Source organism: Aulonocara sp. 'chitande type north' Nkhata Bay, linkage group LG7, assembly GCF_057382095.1.
Source record: "Aulonocara sp. 'chitande type north' Nkhata Bay isolate Kocher_YH1m ecotype deep benthic linkage group LG7, A_spYH_male_GT1.1, whole genome shotgun sequence".
In the NCBI taxonomy this organism is placed as follows: Eukaryota; Metazoa; Chordata; class Actinopteri; order Cichliformes; family Cichlidae; genus Aulonocara; species Aulonocara sp. 'chitande type north' Nkhata Bay.
In genome coordinates, this window is record NC_141350.1 from 40897104 (window position 1) to 40923444 (window position 26341).

Here is a 26341-nt window from a genome sequence, read left to right on the forward strand (position 1 = left end):
TGTTAAACACGGCTGTGGGCTTGAAAACATTTCATAAAGTGGTAAAGGCAATTAAGTTTAAACATTTTTCCGCTACTCCACAGCTTCGAACATGGTTGCAACAGCATGCGGGAACTGCTTGTGTTTTCGTGTGTGAACTTCCTCTTCGCAGACGCACTTGTCGATGCGCATCCTCTACCACCCTGCTTCTCGGTCTGTTCCTTTAAATGCTCACAGCCCACGCCTCGAAAAGCGGCTTGTTCCGGCTTGCCCCTTTACATCTTTTTATCCTTGCTCACAACATTAAACTAGTGCCATCCTCATTACACCGCTCCCCTGACCCTTACGCACCAGCCTTTGAAGCCGAACCGCGGTGCAGTTAGTAAATCATATCTGGGGAGGAGCGTGCCCCTCTCTGCCCGTGCAGCTCGGTGCTGAGTCCGATGATGAGGGCCAGTTCGGGAACCATCACTGGCGGAGCAATACCACCATCTCCTCGTTTCAGCTTCGGTTTGTCAAGCAGAGGGCGTGTGGCTCGCCGTACCTGAGAGGAGCGAGCGTCTCTTGTCACGTATTCTGCGAAAGGGGGGCAGAGGATTAAAAGCGGACCAAGGCACCTGTCTCTACTGCTCTGGGATGCCGTGCCGTGTCAGTGTCGCATTAGAAATAATGTTTCCCCTGCGCTTGTTTTGCAACTGATGAAGAATAATTTTGAAGGCATGTTCACGTGGATGGCTATGAATATGTTTATTCCGGTGTTCTGGTGTAACGCGTGAGGTAAGTGACTTATCCAGAGGTGCGCGCTACTTTCTCCCACTGCTCAGATTTTTCTGCAGAGCTTTGACATCTTGGGGTTGTTTACATGTTTTTGTTTAGGGTTTTTTTTATTCCCCCATCGTTTGCAAATAAGAGCTTGTATCGTGGCTCATGATCAAAAAAAAAAGCAATGTCTATAATAACCATCATGCTCCTAGCGCATTAATTTCTAGAATTGAATTGGCACTGGTGTTATATTAAAAGAAGGTGGGCTGTAGTTGAAATGAAGTGACAGCACTTAAGTGAGCTGGGAATACAAACGAGGGGTTTTTCTGGAAAGAGTTGAGGCACTCAGTGGCAATATGTGAAGCGATATGAAAGTAGATGTGCTGCTGTAATGGTGGAGACTGCTTAATGTTGGCTCCAGTGCGCGGAGATCGCTTCCAAGACAATGTGAAATTTATGGAGTAACATCGCTGTTGCTGAGAGAGTGACTTCTTGAGCCGTAGCAGAGCAGTTTCCAAGTTCAGGTGTTGCATATTATTTACCGCCGCTGTCATCTTAAAGTTTAAGCATGCAGCATGGCCGCCCTGCAGGGAAGGTTACTGTATAACCTGCTGATTTGCAACTGGAAGCAACCTTGTGTTCTAGCATTATTAACCAAAGGTGCAGCAGCCCTCCCTCCACTTTGCTGCAGACACAAATCACAGGCAAAGTGAAACAGACTATGGTGCAGTGTGTATATAATATATGCTGTATAAAACAACCAGCAGCAGCTTTGTGAGATGTATGAGTGCCCTGCCTCCCATTTAGACACTACCCCCACACACTGTGATGACAGACATAATGAATAAATAATCACACAAGCCCACATACCCCCACAGTACACTGAAAAAAACAAGTGACATGACATGGTGAAACAAGTGATATGAAATGTAATGAACTCACGAGTACCATTGTCTTATCAGGGTTATCTTGGCACTGTTATGACTTAGAGTTGCTAAGCTTTGACAACATTTAAAACGAGCTGTGTGGTAATTCCAGTGTATTGGTGCGACTTTATGTTATGGTTTTATATCGCAGGCTCGAAGTGCATCAGCGTTCTGTGCTCCCTGTGCAGCAGATTGGATTTTCTGTGCCCTTTGAGAGTCTTGCAAACAATTACCTGGCGCCATCATTTCTCAGTGTTAAAGTCTAACTTTCCCTTCATCCTTTATCTGCTGCTGACTGTCATTTGCATTTATTGTTTCCACTTCACAGAGGTGCTGCTACCTACTCAAATAGAAAGTTTTCATTCATATAAAAACTGTCACTGTGAAATGAGGTTTTCCGATTTGCGATTTTGAAGTATCCATTAAACTTTAAAATGTAAACACTGAAAGATGTTATTAAAATGTTATTGGCAGCAGTGTTGTGCGCGTAAAGTTTCAGCCTTGTTGTGCTTCGATGTTCCCACGAGGCTTGGATGGTAAAATTATGGTAAAATTATGGCTGTGATATTTGTGAGGTTGAATTGAACAGGTCATTGGCACGTTGGCGAAAAGTGTTAAAAGTCACGAGTATTTAGAAATATTTCAGCCTTTTTTAATATAATGTGTAGACATATTTCAGAGGCATTAAATATGAATAAACTGGAGCTGTGATGTGTTCATTACAAGTAAATTACGTTTCGGTGGAAAAAGTAGGAGAACCCAACAAACCCCCCACCCACCCAACTGCACTTTATTGTAAAACTCTTGAAAGCATTGATATGTTTTGCGAAAATGTCCTTGGCCTTCATGAGCAGCATTAACTAAGCATGTTTTTCAATGGCAGGAGGAACCGGAGGTCCCAGAGGAAACTGTGTACGGAGAAAACATGCAAACTCCACACAAAAAAAAGGCGTTGGGTTTTGAACCTTTGACCTTGAGCGACTGTGGTGCCTTATTCAGTAGCAGTCATAACACACACCCGCAGCATAGTGTATCAATACATAATTAGTGCTTTGTGCCTCTTCTGTGTTTTTTTCTTCTTCTCTGTTTACACAGATATTGTGATGAATCACAGGGGGGGTCTTGTCATGCTGGTATTGTATTGTGAATCCTCGATACAGGAAATGTGGATTGACAATAAAAGGGAATGTCAGGCATCCAAATACATTATGTCAGAATTTGGCTTAGAGACAGTTACAGTCTGAACGTCTTGGACTGCAAAGCCACAAGAAGGCCCTAAACTTATAGCTGTCACAGCCAATTTAAGATTGTATTGTCTAAGCACTGCATAACTGCTTAAAACATGTTTTCCTATTTCACTTTTACTATGCGATGTTGGCCTTAAAATTGTTTAGAAATACAAATATTTCCCTTTGTACGCCCCACGTTCTTTGCTTTCTTCATACACAGAAGTGTATGAAAAAGTAGTGCTGCCCCTGAAGGGTCTCTCTGCAGATACTGGGGGGGTGGAATAGAGGTAACTGTGCCACATCGCTCCGCTGGGCCTACAGAAATACTTAAGCGGGAGTCAGAGTTAAAACATCATGACCCAACACATTCAGGAATTGGTGGCGGCAACAGACGCACACGTAAGGTGTAAGGGCCGCATATCAAAATTCACCCATCCATTGTTACTACATGTCTGTTAGCTCTCACTCCAGCTATGACCTAATCCTGGTGGCTAGTGGGTGTGTTCTGCTTGGACTGAAGCCTCATTGGCTGTCTGCTGGATGATCCTTACTTCCGCTATTCCTTTCAAATGTGCTGCCATTTTCAGTAGCAGAAATTAGGTTTCAGTGTGTAGCGAAAACCTGTAACTGTAACAAGGACTTGAGCTGTGGCATGATATTTTCTAAGAGCTTCAACTGTGTTAACTCAGTCTTAGTCCAAGCATAAGTGATACCCATGTGATGAGCTAAATGTCACCCCGATGTAGAGTATTACTTCAAGTCCTGTAGAACACTCCCTAACAATCTTTGTCTGTGTGTGTGTCTCTCTGTGAGACATGCCAAAGGAAACTCCAGATGCCCCCCCCCCACACACACACACACACACACCCAGAGGGGGCCAAGCAAGGCCTCACAGCCAGATGATAGCTCGCCAACTGTTGGCTGTAAAGACACAATGTACTTCTCATCGTCAACTGAGTAGAGTGGGTAGCTCAGCAGCACCATGCGAGGAAAGCAAAAAACTGCTTTGGCCTTGTGTGTTTTAAATTTCACCAAGCTCGCTTATATTGACCCTCTTCTTTGTTCATGCTCTTCAGAATGTCTCATTCTCAAGTGAGAACTCGAGGCGCTTCTGCCACAGGCATCCCCGAAAGAATAAAAATTAAAAAAATCATTGCTCATAGGTTAATTTCCCTTTTTTAGTGTAATCAGAAAAGGAGAGGACCTCGATGAGGAAGTTGTGGTCTGCAGTAATGCACACCCACTTCTTTCTGTCACAAGACTGGAAGTATTCATGACTGTGTGGGCTTTGTGTCTGTTTGTATGTGCATGCTTCTGCCTAAATGCAGCAGTGATGCACTCATGCAAGAAATAAAAATCTTGTGTCTATTATGACATTTTTTTTTTTGCCACTCATGTGATGTGAGGTACTCATGCTTTTTATTTTAATAGTGGTGTGATAGCGTAGGCTTGCATCGAGCAACCCGGGAAGTACTGCTGTACCTCGAGCACTCAGGCACAGTTGTAGCTGGGGCTTATTTGTGAAAAAAAAATGACGGGATAGCAGTTTGTCAGAACAGGAACAGGTGGCTGTCAACGTGACTACAGACAGTGAATCACGGTTAAACAGTTGCCCCCAGAGGCTACACCCCCCTTAATCTGCAAGGACTCACAGAAAGACATTATCCGGCTCACGCGCCGTGGTAAAACTCCCCACCTTCTTGGTTTTCCAAAAAGCCCCCAGAAGCCGGTTCATCACATGAGTGTTACCTCACTCTTTAGCAGGTTGTGGGCTACAAAAGCTGTAACCGGTGTTATATTTGGGCTTCTCGCGGAAGGAAATATGACGCGCGAGGACAGAGCGGGGCTATCCACGCGGCCAAGCAGAGAGCGCTGCCGAGGCGAGTCGTGGGTCGTTCCGAAGGTGCGTATGTCTTGTTTTGCAGTAAATCTGGCAGGCTGCCATTTATGTGATTATGGCTGCATATGGATTTGCAGGACTTTTTGGGCATATTTGCTGTTTAACGCGGAGTACAGCACGTGCGTAATGCGCACAGTTCCTCTTTTTTTTGACCTCCTTCTGCTGCAAAGTTGCCATTGTTAACAGACTTGGTTTTCATAAAGCTTCCAAAAATAGTATTTAAAATAAAATTAGAAATGGTGTCTTTTTCTGGTTTTGGATAATAGTTCTCCATTAGTTTGATACATGCAGTACCTACACATGTAAACAAAAACCGGTCCAGCCGATTAACAGCTCCCTCTAATCGTCGTCTTTTTTTCAGTTGGCGTGTGCGTGATAAAGTTATTTTATTGTATCTCTAAATCCGTTTGAGTGAGGGCACCAGCTGTTGTTATTTTAGTGAATATTGTACTTTGAGCAGATGCAACAGACTATGAATGCAACAGGCGCTCACCATTTGAAGGCAGTGTTAAACATTTTGTATAGTGGAGACGGAAGGATCATGTTGTGTTTGATTTTTTCCTTTTTGTGGTTATATTTTATGAAAGGTTTTGCGTTTGGTCAATAACCAGCTATGTATAGAAGCTTAGTCATGAGGCTTTTACACAGAATATTAGCACATTTGCATGTGTGCTTGTCAGTTGATTCTCTCTGTGTCAGCCCTGTGATTGACTGGCCACCTGTCCAGGGTGTAGCCCAACTCTACTTCCAAGACAGCTTGGCTCTGCTGACCCTGAGTTCAAAATGCAGCTGAGAAAATATATGAATGAATGGGTTTGGTCAACTGAATCATCTACTGACAAGATGTTTTTAATCATACTTTCAGATTAGTCATAACATCTCTATAATATACTAAGTATTTCATATATAAATAACATGCAATATAATACAGAAAAAACAAAACAAAAATAAAACCACAGCATTACTTTATCCCATAAACAAACATCCATTATAAATTCAAAAATATACCTGATACTTTTCCTCCTCTCTCATGCTGTACACAGTGAGTGGCTAAGCCTGACTCTTCTAGTAAATCACAGCAGTATTTTATTAAAGCACTAATGTAATCTGGATGTTAATGTAGTAAAATAGAGTATCCCGGCATTATATCCTGCACATTGTGCCAAAGCGACTCAAATCTTGAAAGCGGCTTTTGGCTTATTTCCGATTATCTGTGCACATGATTTAAAATATATTGGAAAATGTATAATTACGTTTTGTAAAAATACAAAACAATGGATATTAAAACCAGTATTAATGATCTAGAATTGCTTTGGGTTAACTTTTCATGATACTCTGTGTGTGTTGGTGCAGTGTTGGGCTTTGAAATTGTCCTCACAATAAAAAAAAAAATGATTCTGGTACTATTCAGCTCTATGTGCATAGCTGTCTGTGGACAACTGTCAGTGCTTATCAGTTATGTCCACACTCATGCACACTCAAGAGAAGGTACGGTATGTTATAAAAAGCAAACCAGGAAGACTCAGCATGACTAATTTCAGTCTCACAATCATGTAAAACTTTTCTTTTGGCTTCTCTACTAATATACATTCTGAACTTTTGCACTCTCATAACAGGTTCACAAATAATGCTGTTAAATTCTCTTTCCTATTTGCTGTTGTTGTCATCGTCTGTTCCCACTTGTTGTTGCTTTTGTAATGAGATCGGTGAAATATAGACCTGGACTTGAAACTGTGTTCTCGCTGAGGAGGTGCCATTTATTGCGGTGTGTGTTTGGGGAACACACACCTACCCAGTGGCAGCTACTTCTTTTAGGAAGTTAAACGGTTTTATTGCCCTCATTGCAAATAATAAACGTATAACTTTTATGACATGTGAGGGGCTGCCTTTGTACTTTGCAAAATGCGTGGAACTGAAATACCTATCCAGTGTTCACACTTGCTGGGCTTCATGCACATCGGTCCAAATGATATTTGAGTTCAAATGAGATATAGTAATTGATCCCTAAATAGCTAATTCACATCTTTACATCCTGTTCCTTACAGTCATCGTTGGCACTGGCAAGCAGGTGCTGTTGTCGGGGTCGTTGACATGCGTTCCACCTGAGCTCGGCATCGCCTGTCTCGGTGGTGTGGTGGCAGGATGCCAGTGCAGGCGGCCCAGTGGACAGAGTTCCTGTCCTGTCCCATCTGCTACAATGAGTTTGACAGCAGCGGCCACCAGCCCATCAGTCTGGGATGCTCCCACACGGTGTGTAAGACCTGCCTACACAAACTGCACCGCAAGGCCTGTCCCTTTGATCAGACGCCGATCAGCACCGACATCGACCTGCTGCCTGTCAACTGCGCCCTGCTGCAGCTGGTTGGCGCTCAGGTGAGGCAAAAAAGAGAGAACTCCTGTTTATGTGAGCGATTGTGACACTGTCACAGTGAGAAAAGCCTGAAGCTTTATGTGTTTATATATCTTCTGTGTTCATCCCTGGTATGATATCAGGTCCCAGATGTTCAACCCGTGAGTCTGAGCAGTGCAGCAGAGGTTAAACACTATGAGGTCTGCAGGATGTGTGTAGAAGAGCTGGCTCTCTACCTAAAGCCCATCAGTGGCTCAAAAGGTACTGTATGTGTGCTTTGTGTGGTACATTTGGGCAGTTGTGAAAAAGAATTAAGCTCCTTATATTCAGTGCGTGGGGACTGCAGTTGGGCTGCCTGTGTAACTTGGCATTGATGATTCTCACACTTCTCACGATGCTGGAAGCTTGTGTGCTTTTATAAGGCTGAAGGAACATTCATCTCTCTGCGGACTATATAAAAAGAAGATTTTATTACTGAAAAAGACTGGTTCTTTGTTCATAGACTTCCGGTTTATGGGATTGGGGCAGTGTTCATCATTTTGCTCAATGGTGATCATATCTGGTTAAGAAGGAAAAGCAAGGGTTTGGTTGGAGGTTATTACATGCATAAGAACACTGACTGCTCAGCTGTTGTTTTTGTGTAGGAGGATAAAGTTCTTCTTAATTTGTTTTTCTTCAGCTATTATTTAATTGAGACTAAATATCTGATGACTAAAGTGAATGCTTTCATTGTTATTTGGTTTTAGAAACAGTGGGTTTAACTCCGGAGCTGTCGCTTAATACAGGTGTGGCAAACCTGAGCCCGAGTGTGCTCAGTAGGCCCATGCAGAGGAAGCTGGTGACCTTGGTGAACTGCCAGCTGGTGGAGGAGGAGGGTCGCGTGCGGGCGGTTCGGGCAGGCCGGTCTCTGGGGGAAAGGACAGTCACCGAGCTCATCCTTCAGCACCAGAACCCCCAGCAGCTCTCTGCAAACCTCTGGGCTGCAGTGAGGGCACGGGGCTGCCAGTTTCTGGGACCCGGTAAGTGTGCATGACAGAAACATATTAGCTATATCACATAGTGCCTCTATACTCATGCCTGTGAGGCAAAGCACTTTCTAATCACAGCTAAATTCCAACCATTTGCATAATGTATATGCATCATCACTGGAGTGCTGTAAGGTATGCTAAAGATGTAAACATGTAAAACATGTTGTCTTAAAAACTATCACTTATTAAACATTTGACACTCTGAAGTTTTAAATGTGGAAGCAGTGCAGTTAAAGAGTTTTCCTTAACATTAACGATTCATGCTGTTAGACTAGATTTGTGTCACCCTGTCATCTTTTATCAAGTCAGTGGACTCATTGTGTCCAGAACTGTTTAAATTGCTTCATCAAACCGCCTGCTGGTGCTGGAACCTGGTGTCCTGTGATGATTACTCATAGGGCAGATTCTGACTGGGAAAGATTTTCTTGTCATGATAACACAATGAGTTCATTTAAATCTGAGGACACCTCCAAAACCCTTTGTTTACTAGATATAGACTTGCCTTTGTTTAGTCTTTATGTAACCAGTGTTGAATATTCGAATATGTATAGCATGTGCATGCTGCCCATGTCACTGAGTGTGTTTGTGCTAAAAAGTTCTCTCTTTTCTCCCCACTTCCTCTTCATATACTGCTACTTTCATTCTGACTTCCCCCTTCATTACCACCTTTTTCCTATCCTGTCAATCTCTCAATCCTTGTACAACCCTCCAACTCGTCCTCCATCAGCTATGCAAGAAGATGCACTGAAGCTTGTCTTACTGGCTCTGGAGGACGGTTCAGCTCTGTCCAGGAAGGTGCTGGTTTTGTTTGTAGTCCAAAAGCTTGAAGCTCGATTCCCCCAGGCCTCCAAAACCAGCATAGGCCACGTCGTGCAGCTGCTCTACAGGGCTTCCTGCTTCAAGGTACAGGCAGTAGATGTATGCACACTTACAGGAATGTGTAAACATGCTGCAATGACAGGTTCTACATTTCAGTGAACTGAACAAGCAAACCACAGATCATTGAATTTGTTCTATGTCAAATGTTACAAAACCATCACCGTTTGGTGCTGTCCTAAGAACCCAAGCCACGATAAATGGCCTCATTAATGGAGGGGACCTAAATAGATTGTCGGGTACGACTACAGGTTTCTTTTCTGATGAGGCGGTGCTTCAGATTAATATCCCCTTTTTGGCATTGGTTTTGTAGGTACTTTCCAGAACTTACATTCTCGTCAGTACAATGTTTTCCAAAAAAAAAAAAAGTAAAATAACGATTCGTTTAAAATTAGTCATAGTGTCTGAGAAAGCTTTGCAAAACTCCCTTTCAGCTGTGGATGGATATGAAAATGAGCACAATCCAGTGGATTACAGTGTGAATCCTCTCCACTTAAATACTGGTACTAATAATTCATAAAAGGCCACTTCTTTATTAAGAAGATGGGCTTCTTTAAATATATTTTCGTGTGTGTGCGCATCTGTGTGCGCGCGTGTGTATTTTTATGCCTGTTATCTGATGACAGACATCGCTGGCAGGGCAGAAATGCCAGCTATCTGCTTGTGATGCAACGGCAGTTTATATTTGCACCTGTTGCCCCGCCTCGCAGGACAGACAGAGACATCACAGAGATACACAGAAAGATAAACGATGCAAAGATAGATAAAGGAGTAAAGACAAAACCTGATCGTGAAATTTGATTGTGTTTTTATATTTGTAAACAGCTGACAGTTGGTGTCTTATGATGATTACTCATAGGGCAGATTCTGAGAAGGGGAGAGTCCCTTTGTGTGATCTGAATTTGAGTGTTTGAGTCTGAAGACACCACATGTTGACAAAGTGACGGCTCTGTTTGATTTACGAGACTAATTGCAAACACGACACTCAGCATTTGAGGTTTCACAGATAGAAATGTATTGTAATTTAAGGACAAGGAGAGTTAACAGGAATTTAAAACAGGCACACATTTTTCCAAAGAAGCCATGCAGGTGTGCATTATAACAACATGATTTCATTGCTGGTACAAAATTACCATAGTAGTCTTAATCATTCAATTTTCTGACCCCACAAAACGTCAATGGTGTTGATAACCTAAAATTGTGCCTCAGTTTTAAGTGCACTATTTATAATATACACAAGAGTACATGAAGCTTTATTTTGAAATCGTGTTAAAGTTTGATTTTTCTTTTTTTTTTGTCTGTCTAATCGTATTGGAGACAAAGGTCATTTGTGTCCTTGTCTCTTCTTCTCACTCCCCTGTCTCTCATCCCCTCTCTCGCTCATCCATCTTCATCATCAGGTGACAAAGCGTGATGAGGACTCCTCCCTGATGCAGCTCAAGGAGGAGTTTCGCACATATGAGGCACTGAGGAGGGAACATGACGCGCAGATCGTCCACATCGCAATGGAAGCGGGCCTGCGAATCTCACCTGAGCAGTGGTCCTCTCTGTTGTATGGAGACCTGGTCCACAAGTCACATATGCAGTCCATCATTGACAAGGTACCATTAGGCTTCGTGTCCTCACCTCTGGTGACCGTGTGCAAGGTTGTGACAGCTTGAATTTGCTTTTTAAAATTTCAAGCAGTGTTTATAACTAGAGATGGCACGATACCACTTTTTTATGTCCGATACCGATACTGATATCATAAATTTGGATATCTGCCGATACCGATATGAATCCGATATAGTGTTTTTTAATCAATAAAACTGTTTTTTAAATATCTTGCTGCTTTTTGTATAAGTTCATACTCAAGTTAAAAAAAACAAACAAACACTAAAGCTAATCTGTTATACCTGTATGCAAAAAATACACTGCACCCAAAATATTTCATAGTTCAGCAACACTGATCAATCTGATAAACTTAAACCTACTCCATCCTTCCTATTCTGGTATTTTAAATATTAAGCAACCTAACTAATAGTGTTCTAAAACTCCCAGCAAAAAAATAAAAAATAAAAAAAAATAGGGAACCACCCTCCACCTCATGATGCTTAATCGACGTAATCAACTTTAATTTGATGCAGTTTGAAAAAATGCTCAGAAATAAATTATTTTTCAAAAATAATTAAATAGATTCAACATCTTCAACAGAACTGCAGACTGCACAGATGGTACCTTCCCAAAGGAAAAAGTACTATAGCTTACTAGGGTATATTAGACTTAATAGTTGCTATATACAGTAATGGGCTTCTATACATTTTACATCAAATTAAAACTTTGGGTGTAAGATTCGGATAATTATTGATTAAAAGCTAGACATTTTAAATGAGAATAAGAAAGAAAAGTATTTCTTTGTGCCCCCTTTTCCCTGTTAATGCCCTATCGGCCCCCCTGGCTAAACTTTGCTAGATCCGCCCCTGCACAGTTACCAGCCATCAGGTACATAGAAAAAGATCCTCGAGTAGAATGTAATATTAAATAAATTCTAACAACAGCTTAACAAGCTTAAACATGCTGCTGTTGTTCAGCTGCTGGTTTCCTCTTTCTGGGCAAAGGTGGCTCCATATATCAGTTGTTAAGCTTAACGCGGGAATGCTTTACAAACATTCAGAGATGAACTTACACATTTGCTTTACTTCTCTCTGGGATCACTTCCTCGGAGATGAAATGCCGGATTGGTAGCGAGGCTACAAATACACACAGCCGCTCTATCACGTGATGCATACTGCTGCTACGTGCCACGGTTATGAGCCGAGTTATGCCATGTTGCAAGTTTTGTGAGGTGCTTTTTTGATATTTAATGGATCGATTACATTTTTTATTTCTCTCCGATATCCGATCCAGTAATTTATGTCAGTGTCGGACCGATACGTAATATCGGATCGGTCCATCTCTATTTATAACAAGCGTCTGGAGAGCGGAAGCAGAGGAATAATGCAATCATCTGTTTATTAATTCTTTGAAAAACGACCATCATCTTCTTTCATCTGCTCTAGTTGCAGTCTCCAGAGTCGTTTGCAAAGAGTGTTCAGGAGCTGACGATCGTCTTGCAGAGGACAGGAGATCCTGCCAACCTCACAAGCCTTAGACCACACCTAGAACTGCTAGCCAACATAGACCACAACCCAGGTACATCCCTTCATTTAACACCATGGATCTCAAGCTTTTTCTGGTTTTCTTCACATGCCCCACACTCCACAGTTTGTATCATTTATTAACAAGAAAATAAGACCCAAGTCAGATTTTTGTGAAATAAACGGTGGGACAATAGCATCAGGTTTGTTTGTTCATTTGCTTCCCTAGCATCCTCCTCTGTCACATCAACCCATTGCTTATCCTCGTTCAAAATCTCTGTCTAATATCTCCACTCCCCCCATTTGCACATGTCCAAACCATCTCAGCTTTGCCTCTCTAACTCTGTTTATATTGCCCACCTTATTCAATTTTTTTATTTTCTTTTATATATTTTTTTTTATTAGTTCACTCCATATTTCTACCCCTGGATATCCCCAGTGACTCCACCTACAGTAGCTTCAACACGCCACTGGTGTGGACTGCCACATAGAGAACAGTATTCATCCATCAATCCATCCAATTTCTTGCACTTATCCTTATGAGGGTCGCAGGAGGGCTGAAGCCTATTCCAGCTGCTGTAGGGTGGGAGGCAGGGTAACAGTATCCATATGGTTCTAATTATTAGGGTTTCAGAAGGATTGTTGAGTGAAAAAAGTGCTGCTTACATGCCAAAAGGCAAATTGCGAGTGCAAGACAGAGGGAAAGTTATGATTCATCATGTGTGCTAAACATTTACTAATCAAAACATAATGACTAAGTGTTTGATGTCTATTTGTCTTTTACATACACCCTCAGCACTCAGAAATGTATTCTGCACTGTGCCTCTCAAATCATTAGACAATATATTATACATGCTGCATTACTGCAAGTGGCTATATTTTCTTTGGTGTCATGTGGGATATTATCCCTCTGCAGTGCTGCTGCTGTGCTACAGCCAGCAAAAAACTGGAAGCTTGTGCTTTTCAAACAAAATAGTCATGTGACCTTCAGCTGTACAATGTATTTTGTGTTAATTATCAAATCTTGACATCTTAATGCACGAAGCCAAGATCTGAATGCTGTAAATATTACTGTGACATTTCATTATGATAGTATTTAGCTTTAGCATTCCTGCTTTCATATCTTCTTTAGTTATTAGACTGTGTAGGAACGTCCAAAAAGATAGAAATAACTCTCCAGATGGGGAGAGTATTAATTTGACTTAATGGTAACAGGGTCTCAGTTGTTTATTCTATATTTTCAGTGGGCTACACTACAAATTTCTTGGTTGAATTCTACTTGGGCTTTCTGTAATTTAGTTCTGTGAATAGCTCACACTTACATGTTTCGGATCATCAGACAAATTTAACAATTAGCCAAAGATAACCTAAGTAATCACAAAGGGCATTTTTAAATGATGATTTCATTTATCAGTGGAAAAAAGCTATCCAAACCTACCTGTGTGAAAAGTAATTCACCCTGCCCTGCCCTGTCGACATCTGTCATTCTGGAAAGCATCACAAATAATGTCCAAGGCTTTGGAACTTCAGTGAACCACAGCCAGAGTCATTATCCACAAACGGAGAAAACCCAGAAGACTAGTGGACCTTCTCAGGATTGGCTGGCCTACCAAAATTACAGTTCCACTTTTGGGTGGAACTGTTTTAATCCCACTATTGGGTTTAGGAAGCAACAGGTTGAGAAATATGGGTTAGGGCTAGTAATTCCACCCTTTACACAGAACAGTAGATTAAATTTTGTGGATTTCTAGTAATAAAAACCTCTGCTTAACAAACTGTATGTTGTCGTTCTGTGTGCAGATGCTTCCGCACCATCATGGGAGGAGCTCGAAAGTGTGATGCTGGCTGTAAAGCTGGTGGTTCATGGTCTAGTGGAATTCATACAGAACTTCAGCAAGAAGAGCCATGAAACTCCACAGGTACCCTGAGGCTAACAATTATAGTCGCAAAACAGATAACCAGGTATAAGGTGGGATGTGCTGCAAGTTTGTAAATGACCATTAACATAATATATGTTTTAAAGAGCTGGTAGAGCTGTTAACAGCTAACAGATTTAGTTGAGAGGACTGAACCTCGTCTTTAAAAGTATAGCCAAGCGAATAGAGACTGAAATTGCCGTGTGAGTCTCATGCGCCTGGAAAAGCACTGAAATTGTTGTTGTAGGGAGATATGTTCATTATAGTAGGTTTACCTATGAGATAAACGTAGTAGTTTAATAGTTGGGTCTGTGCATTTTGCAGCCTCAGGCAAACAGCAAGTATAAGACCAGCATGTGCCGAGATCTTCGTCAGCAGGGAGGCTGTCCCCGAGGAACCAGCTGCACATTTGCGCACACACAGGATGAGTTGGAGAAGTGAGTGTGCAACTACATAACTTCCATTTTCTATGATTAAAAAAAAATAGCATCTAATACATGTCCATTATACTGAATGCTCCTGTTGTGCATCCTTTACTCGATAGATTTAGATTGAGGAACAAGAAGAGCAGCAGTGTGGGCCGTGGGTTCCCTTTAGCGCAGGGGGGAATGAATAAAACTTTCACCATGGAGGGCAGCATTCACTCTGATGTGTCTGGAGGAGTAGGACAGGGGCTCAAAGGCAATGGAGACAGCACAGCCACCATGGCGGAGGGAGTACCCAGCCTAAATCACCCTCAGCTGATCTCCAGAGGGCTCGATGTGATGGAGGAATCTAAGCGAGCTGTGCCAAATGGAACTAGTGGGCCCAATGTGACTGGCTCCAACAAAACCACATCTGGGTCAGCAGAACAGTAAGAGTTGTTTCCACCTGTTTGCTGATGTTTACATCTTCTGTTGTTGGTATTTAACCCTGTGATCAATGTTAATTTTGCTTTAAGCGTAGCACTGCTGTTTATATGTCTAAGAGAATAACTACAGGTGAAAACTCTAGCACCATATGAATTTCCAACTCAGTCCTAATCTTGTACTAACTCTTTCTCTGTGTGTTGTCATTCGGTTCATTAGGAAGCCTCTCTCTCCTCCCAGGACTCCAGTCAGCCACTCATCAGTGATGTCTCCCTTGACCACAGTCGGACGGTCTGATGGTGGTGCTCCTATACCCAAACATGGTCAGTTTATTCTGCGTCCATCGCATCCTTCTCAGGCGTCCGAGGTATACTACCAGGAGCCTCACTCCACATATGACACTGCCCACTATCAGCCAGCCTGTGAGTTTGTTTTTACACGAAGTTGGATGTGCAGAAATACTTCACTGTTGTGCGATAGGCGGAAAGTGCTCATAGCTTCTGTTTTTCTTCTTTCCCTCCTACTCTCCAGCAGGTTCCTATTACCCATCAAGTCTTCATCCCCCTCACAAACCTTGTATGGCTCGGTTCCTGCGATCCTCCAACGTCCCAGAATCCTCTCTGCCACCTTCCATTGGTCCTCCATCTTCTTACCCAAATGAACCTCAAACTCCACACCCACCTTCTTCGTCTTCCTCGGGGTACCCATCACACCCGCCTAGAGATCGAATGGGACCTCACACGTTCCATGCCCACCCAGGGCACCCAATGGGCCCTGCTCATGGAGTTTACGCTCCCCTCTATGACAGCAGGAGAGTATGGAGGCCTCAGGTGAGCAATCTCGACTATCATACTACCATAAAGTGTGGTAATTCTGCGACTTTATTTGTAATGTTGATGATTACATTTGCAGCTGTACCACAGAGAGGACGCCAGGAGTAACTCGCTGCCTCCAGAGGTGCTGCATTCCTCTGTCTACCAACCTCCACTCAGGGAGAGGTTCAACTCTCTAGACAGCAACTACTGTTCTGGAGCTGAACATCGTGCAGGGCTACACAGGGTAGGGGAAACAACCATAGACTGTATATAAAAGACATACTTTTTGTGTTTGCATCGAAGCTTTGTTTAATCTATGAGTCTGTAGAGCGCAGTTGTCACCATGTAAACGTGAACGTTTCACCCACATTTGCGACTAAAAATAGACCTGCAATAGAAACGTCTCTCGGAGCAGGCATGTGAATAAAAAGTATGACAACAGCCCACACAGCCCCCACTTTTTAAACAGAAAGACTGATAATGCAGCAGCAGCAGCAGCAAAGACGATGATGTCATAATTTATACACACTCAGAGCAAAGAGGCAGAGCTGTTACCGGCACAGTGAGCTCACAGTGAGTGAAAAGAAAATGTTTTTCTAGCATCCAAAACAGCAACACTGCTACTGTAATCACCATTAAAATCTTTGCTGGGAAAAAGCTCAGATATTATGGAGGGGACTGTAGCTGTCAGAGAGGGGGTAAATAAATGATAGAACAAAGCTGTAAATACATTTCATCTCTTCAGTTAAGTGGACATATGTAGCGTGGGGGTGTACAGGAATTGGCACACTTTTAGAGCCAGCCCCAAGTGGTCTATTGAAGAACTGCAGCTTTTGGCCCTTTATCTTCCAACATATCTTCACCATTGCCGAGGGCAACACTCACTACTAATTGGCTGGAAAAATAAACTTTCCTCTTATCAGTAACATCTCGCTTAGACATTTAATTCAGTGGTGATATTGTAATTTCCCCCATGGCTCATTTGAAGAGCAGAAGTCTTTAAAATAAAATAAAAAATATATATTTGAATTATTGATCAGTGGGCATACAGAGAGAGATAAGTGACTGAGTTATGCTGTAATTAAAAAATAGTGGTCCCTACTGAGGAAAATAATGCTAACATCCCAATATATCACATTACCTTATCAATTTTTAATTGGTGGTGGTCTGTGTTACACTGAACAGATTTATTGCTTCTTTACAGCAACATCTCCTCTCCTTCTCTTACTCTTTTTACACCCACATATCGCCTCACCTCTACCTTCCCCTTCAGTCACAGAGCTGCAGCATGGAGCTTCAACCTCCTTTATAGTCCTCCCACTTCTCACCCGAATATGTCTCTGCCTCTCCCACTCACTTGTCTCCTTCTCATATCGTCGTATAGCATTAGCAGCTATACTGCTGCAGTGCTAAAGCGCACTTCACCGACAGAGCTACATTACCTGTCGTACATAACAAGACTCGTTTTGTAGGGTGTATTTGTGGAGATAAAAGTGAAAATGAGGAGATGCAGTGTAAAAAAAATCTGCAAAGAGCAAACAAACATGATCCCATCTGGCATTATTATGCGTTACTAAAAGCCAAGAAAAGAAAATGAATCCACTAAGTGCAATGCAACTCAGTATCCCCCCCACTTGCATGTACACGTGATGAGGAAAACTAATAGAAAAAATAACCACCGTGAACATTTCTCTGACACATAAAGGACATTACATTATCTTGCATAGTTATTTACAGTTTCCACCCTGGCTGCTACCAGTTTCAGACCTAGGCCACACAAGTGCAGAAGACTGCAAAGGCTGTATCAATACTACCATTTTGGGTTCAGATATATTATTATTCATATTATTCTTATATATGCTGTAATATCTCTGTTGATGTTTCCTCCCCTGCCCATCGCTTCCCTCTTCAGGACTACGGACGTGTTGCTCTAGGCTATGAGGATCTGTTCAGAAGGAAGCAGGAACAGTGGGCTCATCATCACCATCATCACAGTGCCAACAGACCCTCCCAGTCTTCTCCCATCTTCACCATCGATTTTGGGACAGAGGTATCAAAGCAAATAAAAGAGATGCCCATTTCTCCTTATTTACACACACACACACACACACACACACACACACACACACACACACACACACACACACACACACACACACAACACTTTTAAGGGGATTTATTGCCATGACAAGTAAAACTGCCCTTCTTTTTATTAAATATTTATTAACGTGCTCACTGCAGGCGGATGAAGCTACGAAGGGGTGAATTGGTTATGTGTTTTAACGGTTTTAAATTATGTTGTTTTTTAATTCCTATCCCAAAAGCTTATGCTTCAGCTGTGTCCAATGCTATTTAAGTGGGAGATAGTTGCCTAGCAACTGTGGAGGAAGATACCATAGCAATGCACAATTGTGGCGTGTGTGGGTGTGTGTGTGTGTGTGTGTGTTTGTGCGGGAGAAAGTGAGAGAGAAAAAGAGAAGGCAAGACTTCACCAAGCAGTGACTCAGGCTTTCAGCGGAGTAAAGCTTTGTTTAACAGTTTGGCAGATGTCTGTTTGTGAAAACATCCACGATTAAATCGACCACTTATTAGGTGCACAACTTTTTTAATTGTTTGCTTAACACGTTCAGTAAAATTTGAAAGACTCTGCATAACAAGAATAAGCAAATAAGACCAAGGAGACTGGCTGTCGGCACAGTGATTTTTGCAAAGTGTCAGCACTGGCAGCAAGTGCAGAAATTCAACTTAGTGAGTACATGTGGCTGCTATATTTTAAGGACGTTACTTTGCTTTTTGCATGGTCTTGGAGGAATTGAATCCCATCTAAACCCACACACAGGCTGCCAATCTGTCACAGGGATGACCAACACGCTCTCATCTCAGGGTGTCAAATACCGCCTTTCTGTCAGATTGCTGAGATATGAACAAAGTGTCCTTTGACTCACCGGCTGCAGCAATATTGTATGCTGGGAGATAACTGTTCTGTTTTAAAGAGTGACAAAGTCCATATAGGGAAGCAAAAAAGGGTGGGTGTGGTTTTCAGTTACCAATTCTTAAGCTTGGGAACAGTGGTTTCTGTTCTTTGTGTTTAACACTTTGTTTTGATCTACACTTTAATTTTGCTCTTGGTTGTCAAGTTCAGGATCATTTGCAAATTATGCTAAAGGATACTTAATGCCTTTAAGGTGGTCCTTTAAAGGTGTCCATACGTGGTGAGTTAAGACCAGCTTCTTGTTGCTGTAACCAGGTGTCACACAGCACAGGTGCCAAAGGAAACCAGGCAAGGTGACAGTATTTAATGAACTGGGAAAGAGAATGGGCACCTTAAAAATATGTTAGCTTTTCTGCATGATTTATCAAATGCAAAATATGAAATGTTGAACCAGCATGCCATTCACACAGCTGAATATTTCATGGCATATTCCTGGCCGAAGATCAGCGGAGGAAAAAAAAGGTGTAGCTATTCTCCTCAGGTGCCTGAAAAATTGAAAAATAAATCTTAAATTAAATAAATAAATAAATGTCCTTGACCTTTGGGCAAGTAAATCTAGAGCAATGAACAGCAAGCACAAGTCATTTTTTTACTGTTTTTCTATCTCTCTCTTTCAGCATGTGGAAAATAGTGGAGGTCAGTGTGTGGGATGCAGGTTCAGAGGTGATGAAGGCTTGGCTCACTACTCCCCTTGGTCCTGTGGTACCATCGGGCCCTGCCTCAGCTCATTTGAGCCTGAAACGCTTGCGCACACCTCATCTCACGCCTGCTCTGAGCACTCGGTAAGGCTCTTCATATATACAAAAGGATCAATTGTTTATTGCAAAACACAGAATTTTTGGCTGTGTACAAATGTGTGCGATCGCTTTAAAATGTGCACGTGTTTTCCCCATGCAGGAGTTGGACAGTAACGAAAGTAGAGGTGGTGGCGTCGGAGATAGCGGCGTCGGGAAGCGATGGCTGCATTCGCTGGATAACTACCGTCGCTTGAAAGACGAAGACCCGATCATTCCCTTTAGTGAGGGGCCCATTATCTCGAAGTGGGGGGCCATTTCCAGGGCGTCCCGCACAGGCTACCACACCACTGACCCTGTCCAAGCAACAGCCTGCCAAGGGAGCGCCAGTACCACTCCCATCAACTTCAAAGGTGAGCAGGGATAAAAAACGAAAGAAGATATCGTACGAAAAACTCAAAAGGGACCGAAAGAGAAGAGAAAAGATAAGAAATGTTTAAAAGTAGATCAGTACCTTCTTTGAAAAGAGTTAAAGCACAATCTGATGTTTTTTCTTATATTGCTTTATTTGGTGTGATTCAGTTGTTTTTACAAATGTTTTACTTTACAACTCTTCATTCATTCATAGATTACAATGCTCACTTGGATCACAGTGACTACAGGTGGAGCTCCAGAGGATCAGACTCTTCCAGCCACTCCAGTTTCCTGGAGAGGTACAGCATTTACATTCAGACTCTGTCCTTCTAGTTTTTTTTCATTGCTGTCATGTGAAAAGGAGGTTTTCACAGGGCTACGCACACCATTACTGCCTCCATAGGAATTAAGAGGGTAAGTAGCAGCCAGATGCTGCTAATCAAATGCACACGATTAACTTATCATCACCAAGAGAGACCACTGAGATAAATGCAGAAGTTTGGTTAAATTTCGGGAGCATACCCAGCGGTGGGCATCCCATCACATTTACCCCCATCACATTGTGCAACAGTCAGAGCTAGAAATCAGACACTAGAAGCCTCAGTTAGGATTTTAAAGTTCAGGACGGAACAATTAGAAGAAGACCGAGCAAGTATGGTTTGTTTGGAAGGGCTACCAGGAGAAAGCCTCTTCTTTCAAAAAGTGACATATCAGCACGGCTTAGGCTTGCAAAGTTTCATCTATACAAACCTGTCCTTGGAACAGATGAGACCAAAGTAGAGATGTTTGGCCATAATGCACTGTTCCATCTTTGAAGAAAATCAAGCACAGCATATCAGCACAGACATCTCACACTAACTCTAAAGCACGGTGGTGGAGGGTCGATGAATTAGGCTCATTTTACGAGCCCAAGGATCTGAGCATCTTGAGTTAACAATAAACTCCTGTGGATACCAACATATTGTAAAGTGAAATGTGAGGTCATATGCTGGACCACTTAAACTCAGACCTAATTGTGTCATGCAGCATTACAGTGATATCAATCACAGCAGCAACTCTTCAACACATTGGCTATGAAGGAATCAAGGTGTCACAATAGTCCAGTCAAAGTCCAGACCTAAACCTGACTGAAATGCTCTCTGATGCTGGGCCATAGAGAGCTGTGCAAAAACAAATGTGTGCTAACCTCTATGAATTGCAGCAAATTCCTCTCGAACGATGTGAGAGACTGATAAAGTCATATAGAAGACTATTACTTCAAGTTATAGCTCCTAAAGGCCTGTGGAAATGTTATTTTTTCACATGATTGTACATGACCACACAGTAATCTTTGTTTAAAAAAACTGATCTGTGCCGGTCTGTGCTTGCTTTAGTGAGCAGCTCTGTGCTTCAGAGCTACATGCCAGACGAACTTCAATAGGGAGCGGAGAGAAAATTGTGTCTGATCTGAAAGCTCACCGGACCGCCTTTAGCCAGGATCAGGACCGAGCCGAGAGCGAGTCAGACCCAGATCGAGACATTGAGCTCGAACTCTGTGCTCTAGACATGGAGGATTCGGACCAGCAGGAAATAAAGTCTCAGGTCAGTATGATTTTGTATATGCTGACGCTATATGTAGTTTCATGTTCTGAAGATTGATGTTGAATTTGCCCAACTCTGAACTGGGAACAGTCTCAGTAAAAAAACAAGTTGAGAAAAAAAAAGGTTTAATTATCGACCAGACCTCTTTATCCTTTGTCTTGTGTTACAATTTTGCCTCACAGGAGTCGTTAGACCTGGTCACCCCACAGTCTCAGGATGCTTCCCTTCTCCTTTCACCTCCGTGCTCCTCTACCCTCATCTCATCTCCTGCAGCAGAGCACCCACAAACAGAGTCAGAAAAGATGGATGCTCACCTGTTGAAAAAAATGGCCTTCAGGTGAATTACCATGGTAATCACTGTTCACAGGATTGCCCCGAGTCTTGAGTCATTTTTGACTTAAGTGACGCACAATCTCTCGCTGTCTTCCTGTCTCACATCTTTGCTCTCTCCTGTTTTGCAGGAAGTCTCTGTCTCCAGGAGGGTTAGTCTCAGGAGGTCTGGGCATTGCGAAGCTCCAGGTTGGACCCCCTCGACTGGGTGACACTTCTACCCGGGCTTGTCCCGAAACATCTGGGCCAGAGATGCTGCTCAATGGAAGCTAAGAGGACACAAAGTCAATCACTGACCTACAAAGAGCTACACCTGAGTTCCACATCCTGGTTGAATGGAAAACCTTTTAATTCCAGCCTTCATATATGTTGATCACATGCCTAACTGAAACTTGACAGATAATGGTCAACAGCCTGTGCTGTGCCACGCTGCAAGGTCAAGAGTTATACACATTTTACTAATTTTCCAACTTTGCTGTTTATGGCTAGGAAGGTAAATAGCCAGTTTTCCCATATAGTAGATGCTGAACTTGTCTGTGTTTGCCGTGCCAAATCTGGTCATATTTACAAGGAGGGTTGGAGAGCTCTTAAACCATCCGATCGGTCACATAGGATTGAATTCATTTGTTTCGTTTTTTTTGGGGGGGTTTTCTTGTCGTTCTGCATAAGCTGTCAGATAAAGTTTATGGGTGACAATATGATAAGTGAATGTTCTTCAGTTTTACCAAGTTTACTGAGATCCTTTCTCCCAGTATAGCATTGAGGTACACAGGAAATTAAACAGAAGTCATTTGCAGCAGCAGACCCTCCAATTACTTACGCCTGTCCCAAACATTGAATGCTTTGACATTAATTCGCTGTGTGTAATTTGCGTTTAGCTTGTGCCTTGGAAAACATGCATTTCCAAAAGTTTCAAAGCAGGTGCTGGTTTATGGTCAAGGCCCACATAGCTTTTTAAAGGGTAAACAGTGGGATTATTTATCCCTTTTTTTTTAGGCGGACAAAATTTTTTCCATGTCTTATTAGGCTATAACAAATGCCTTCTCTGAGCAGCCTTATGTTTCATATTGACATTTCATTTTACGTCTCTGAAAAGATTAAGACATAGATGTTACTTATACTGAGACCAAAAATAGAAAGGGCACGGCACCCTTCTGAGAAAATAAAAAAAAGAGCAGCAGAGGTCTTTAAAAAGTGCTGATAGTGAATCAAGCCTCTGTCTTTTGAGTCATATGATCTTTTAAACGTTGGGCTCTGGATTCCAGTCCTGTCATGGGATCAGAGGCACAAACATACAGACCTAAATTTTCAAAAGATCACTGATCACCTAAGGTCAGTTTTCTACTTTTTTTTTTTTTAAATGAATGATACAATACTTTTAACATAAATGTATTTTATTTAGGAACAGACTTTGTAGTTCAAGCAGCAGCTAGAGAAAATGTAATGAATTTCTCTACAAGTCAGTTTTATCTCTTTGTGCCTGTAGTGGCACTAATCAGCTACTCTTATTAAGTTAAAGAGTTTCACGCCGTCATGTGACTGCCATTCACACAAACATGCAATACAGTGGCCTTTCTCTCCTTAGCGTGGTCTAAAACGAAGCATGTGCTCTACAGTCCCCCCGCTCACACACAAGCTCTGTTTGTTTACCATTTCAAAGGTGTTAACAAACACAAATGTGATCTTAAAACGGAACTGCATTTTAAAAAGTCCACCATCTATTATTTCCGGTCCCGTCATTTTTTGTTTGTTTGTGTATGTGTGTGTGTTGTGTAAACAATATTTACCAGCTGTGCGTGATGTTTAAAGGTCAAGCCTACCCAAGAGAGGGACGCCACTTCGTGCATCTGTTCATCTATAAACCTTTGTTTTACTTTTTGAAAAGTTTTGGTTAGTTTCATTTAACTAACTTCTGTGAAGTTGTTTGTTTGGGTATTTCTGTATAGGTTTTTTGCCACTCTTTTGTTGTTAGTTGTGTGTTACATTGTGGTAGACTTGCTTTCTAATGTTTGTCTGTGTTACATTGCCGTGTGCTACTTCACCGTGGCTTTGTTTCAATATGGGTGATTTCCATACAGCCCTGCTGTGCCTCACTCCTTTTATAAATATGAGGCTTCTTGTCATGAGTGAATTTTTCTTAGTGACTTTAATAAATACAAAACATGAACCCATATATATATATATATATATATATATATATACATACATACATACATACATACATACATACATACATACATACATACATACATATATGGGATATAAAGTTATGAGGTTTGTTTACATCCAATTCTAAATCTTGAGGTCGAAAGCTAACTGATTTTCAAGTCTTTCAAGCTCCCTTAATTTCCTCTTATCCCCGCTACTGTACCTATTTAAAAAACAAACTCAGAAACATAAGCATTAACATCTTTTCTCTCATTATTTTATAAAAGTAAAAGGAGAGAGAAAGAGAGAGAAGGGAATTGGATAAATTGGTCTGAGCATTTCATTATAACTTGATGTGATACTCTTTAGAATTTAAAAAAAAAATTATTTCTTTATTTTTTGTTTTGTGTGACCGTGAAAGCCAAGGGCAGGCACAGGGATTTAGCTGCTTCCAGACGGTTATTAAATCAGCTCAGCTACCTATACTATCACTCTGCATCTGTTTACAGCTTCACCTTTGAAGTACAACATAATAATGTCAAGTGCCATGTTGGGTACAGTACAATCAGTCTCTGAAATCCGCGCCCCGTCCCACAGCTTTTAATTTTCCTTCCCCTGTAAACTGTGCGAGGAGGGAGAGGCTCTGTCAAGTCGAGGAGTGAGATACTTCTCTTGTAGTTGTGCTTTGTTCCATTAGAGGGGGCTAGCGGACCCATGTCTGTTTTGAATTGCTCAGGGAAGTCTTAATTTGCTCAGCTACTTTGGCTTTTTCTATATCCATCACTTTGAATATTATGTGGAAGTATTTGCCTGAATTTCACTTTGCTGATAACTGACCCTTTCACCCCAACCATGCGTGGGTTAAAGTGTTAGCACTGATTATGTTATTTGCCAGTGTTTTCTTTGCCTCTCGGTATTAAGTATTGGCTTTGCTATTTGTGTTCACATGAGAAAGGGCTGGGCACTACTGTATGTAAAAACAGTATTGTGAGTATTGAAGTAATGTCAAAGTGATACTCCCTGTTTCCTATAAAGTGTCTGGAGCACTGCTGTAGTGGCTAACTGCACTGCACTGCACTGATTCTCCCATCGCACCCAGCGAGTGCCCCTTCCCACTTCCCTTCAACCCACCTCCTAAACCTTGGCCCTCCCTGCATCCTGCGTCATGCATGCGATCTAATCCCTCTTGTGATGGCGGAGGAGTAATGACAATTCTGTAGTTGTGATACAACACACCCAGCGCTGTAAGAGTTCTGCACATGCCCACTGTGTGGCCACGTCAAGTGCTGAAGTTTGCTTGCAGCATTTTAATTGCTTGCTCATGAAAATCAATTATTGTTTAATAGAGATTATATTATTATTGTTATAACCACATTTGGTTGTTGTGGTATTTTTTTTTCTTGGTATATTCGAAGTCTGCTTCTTTTGGATATGAAAGTTTGCTAAAAATGTTTTTTATTAGAAAAAAAGTGTCGCATTATTCTATATTATATGGGGGGAAAGCCTGTTTGTTGATTGTGAAACATATGAACTGATGTTTTCTGACTATTCATGTCTGTATTAGACATTTTATTTGCAAATCTATTGTTCGATTGAAATGTAAACTATTAAGAGATGGTACACATCCGTCATTGTATACAGTCTGACACCATCATTAGATGGACTTTTAGTATAGACGCTCATTTATACAACCTGTGATAATCAGATATAGTTAAATGTTTAAGTCATTGGGGCAGTTGTGTAATGTTTCAGAATGAGGAAACTACAATCCTTAAGAGACGGTATATCCAAAAGGTCCCCAAGATGAATAATACTGTTATGTATTCCATTTATTTCCTTGGAAATATCACGTTGTGAAAGGTTTCCCTTTTACTAATTGTGCAGTAATGCAGGGCTGGAGTAAAGTCTAACCTATGGTGGTGATGATTTATGTGCTCTTAATAATGTATGAAACTGTTTGAGTTTTGTTTTACTGACTGATTCTTCTGGTGCATTTTCTGGCTTGTTCAAATGTATTACAATGACTTGCAGACAGCTTGGCCCAGCGGCATACTGCTTCGGGGTTGCACTGAGACGTTAAGTTATGAAAAAGAAGATTTTAGCACATGAAATTGCATGCTATAATAAACCAACAATAGTACTGTGTGTGTGATTCTTGTCTTGATTTGTCTTGTTATAGGATTAGATGCTGGAGCACATTTACAACAATTAACAACAAGAGGTAAAATCCACCAAAAAAGGTCGAATCCATACAAGTCTGTATAATAACGGCCATCAGTCAAACAATACTGTTTGCTCTGGGTCTAAACAGAGCGCGTTGTGTGCGACGTCTTCTTTTGCGCATGCGGGCCGCTTTGAGGGTTCACACTAGAGCACGTTTGCTGTCACATTTTATTT

The 26341-nt window shown here is 41.8% G+C and overlaps 1 protein-coding gene across 5 annotated transcripts; it reads left to right on the plus strand.

The window, feature by feature from the left end:
• Window positions 1-326: 326 nt before the first annotated feature.
• rc3h2 (ring finger and CCCH-type domains 2) lies at window positions 327-26083 on the plus strand. 5 transcript variants are annotated; one of them, XM_086300402.1, is made up of 20 exons: window positions 327-756; window positions 6842-7169; window positions 7290-7407; window positions 7893-8165; window positions 8902-9077; window positions 10451-10651; window positions 12089-12221; window positions 13967-14085; window positions 14407-14519; window positions 14627-14935; window positions 15150-15352; window positions 15462-15760; window positions 15843-15989; window positions 17658-17795; window positions 19355-19519; window positions 19635-19884; window positions 20100-20184; window positions 21259-21466; window positions 21649-21816; window positions 21928-22050. In XM_086300402.1, exons 2-19 carry the CDS (start codon window positions 6939-6941, stop codon window positions 21805-21807), a joined length of 3327 nt encoding a protein of 1108 aa, XP_086156528.1. In that variant the 5' UTR covers window positions 327-756; window positions 6842-6938; the 3' UTR covers window positions 21808-21816; window positions 21928-22050. The 5 variants fall into 5 exon arrangements, with proteins under 5 accessions (XP_086156528.1, XP_086156524.1, XP_086156526.1 ...); XM_086300398.1 differs by having other exon boundaries at window positions 328-756; window positions 21649-21803; window positions 21928-26083; XM_086300400.1 differs by having other exon boundaries at window positions 328-756; window positions 15465-15760; window positions 21649-21803; window positions 21928-26083.
• Window positions 26084-26341: the final 258 nt, after the last annotated feature.

What these genes read in the sequence shown, in the direction of transcription:
- rc3h2 (XM_086300398.1), top strand. Translation starts at nt 6,939, where the DNA reads ATGCCAGTGCAGGCGGCCCAGTGGACAGAGTTCCTGTCCTGTCCCATC. An exon ending in AGAGCCATGAAACTCCACAG is followed by an intron (nt 14,086 to 14,406) that starts GTACCCTGAGGC and finishes TGCATTTTGCAG; the next exon opens with CCTCAGGCAAACAGCAAGTA. An exon ending in GGAGAGTATGGAGGCCTCAG is followed by an intron (nt 15,761 to 15,842) that starts GTGAGCAATCTC and finishes TTACATTTGCAG; the next exon opens with CTGTACCACAGAGAGGACGC.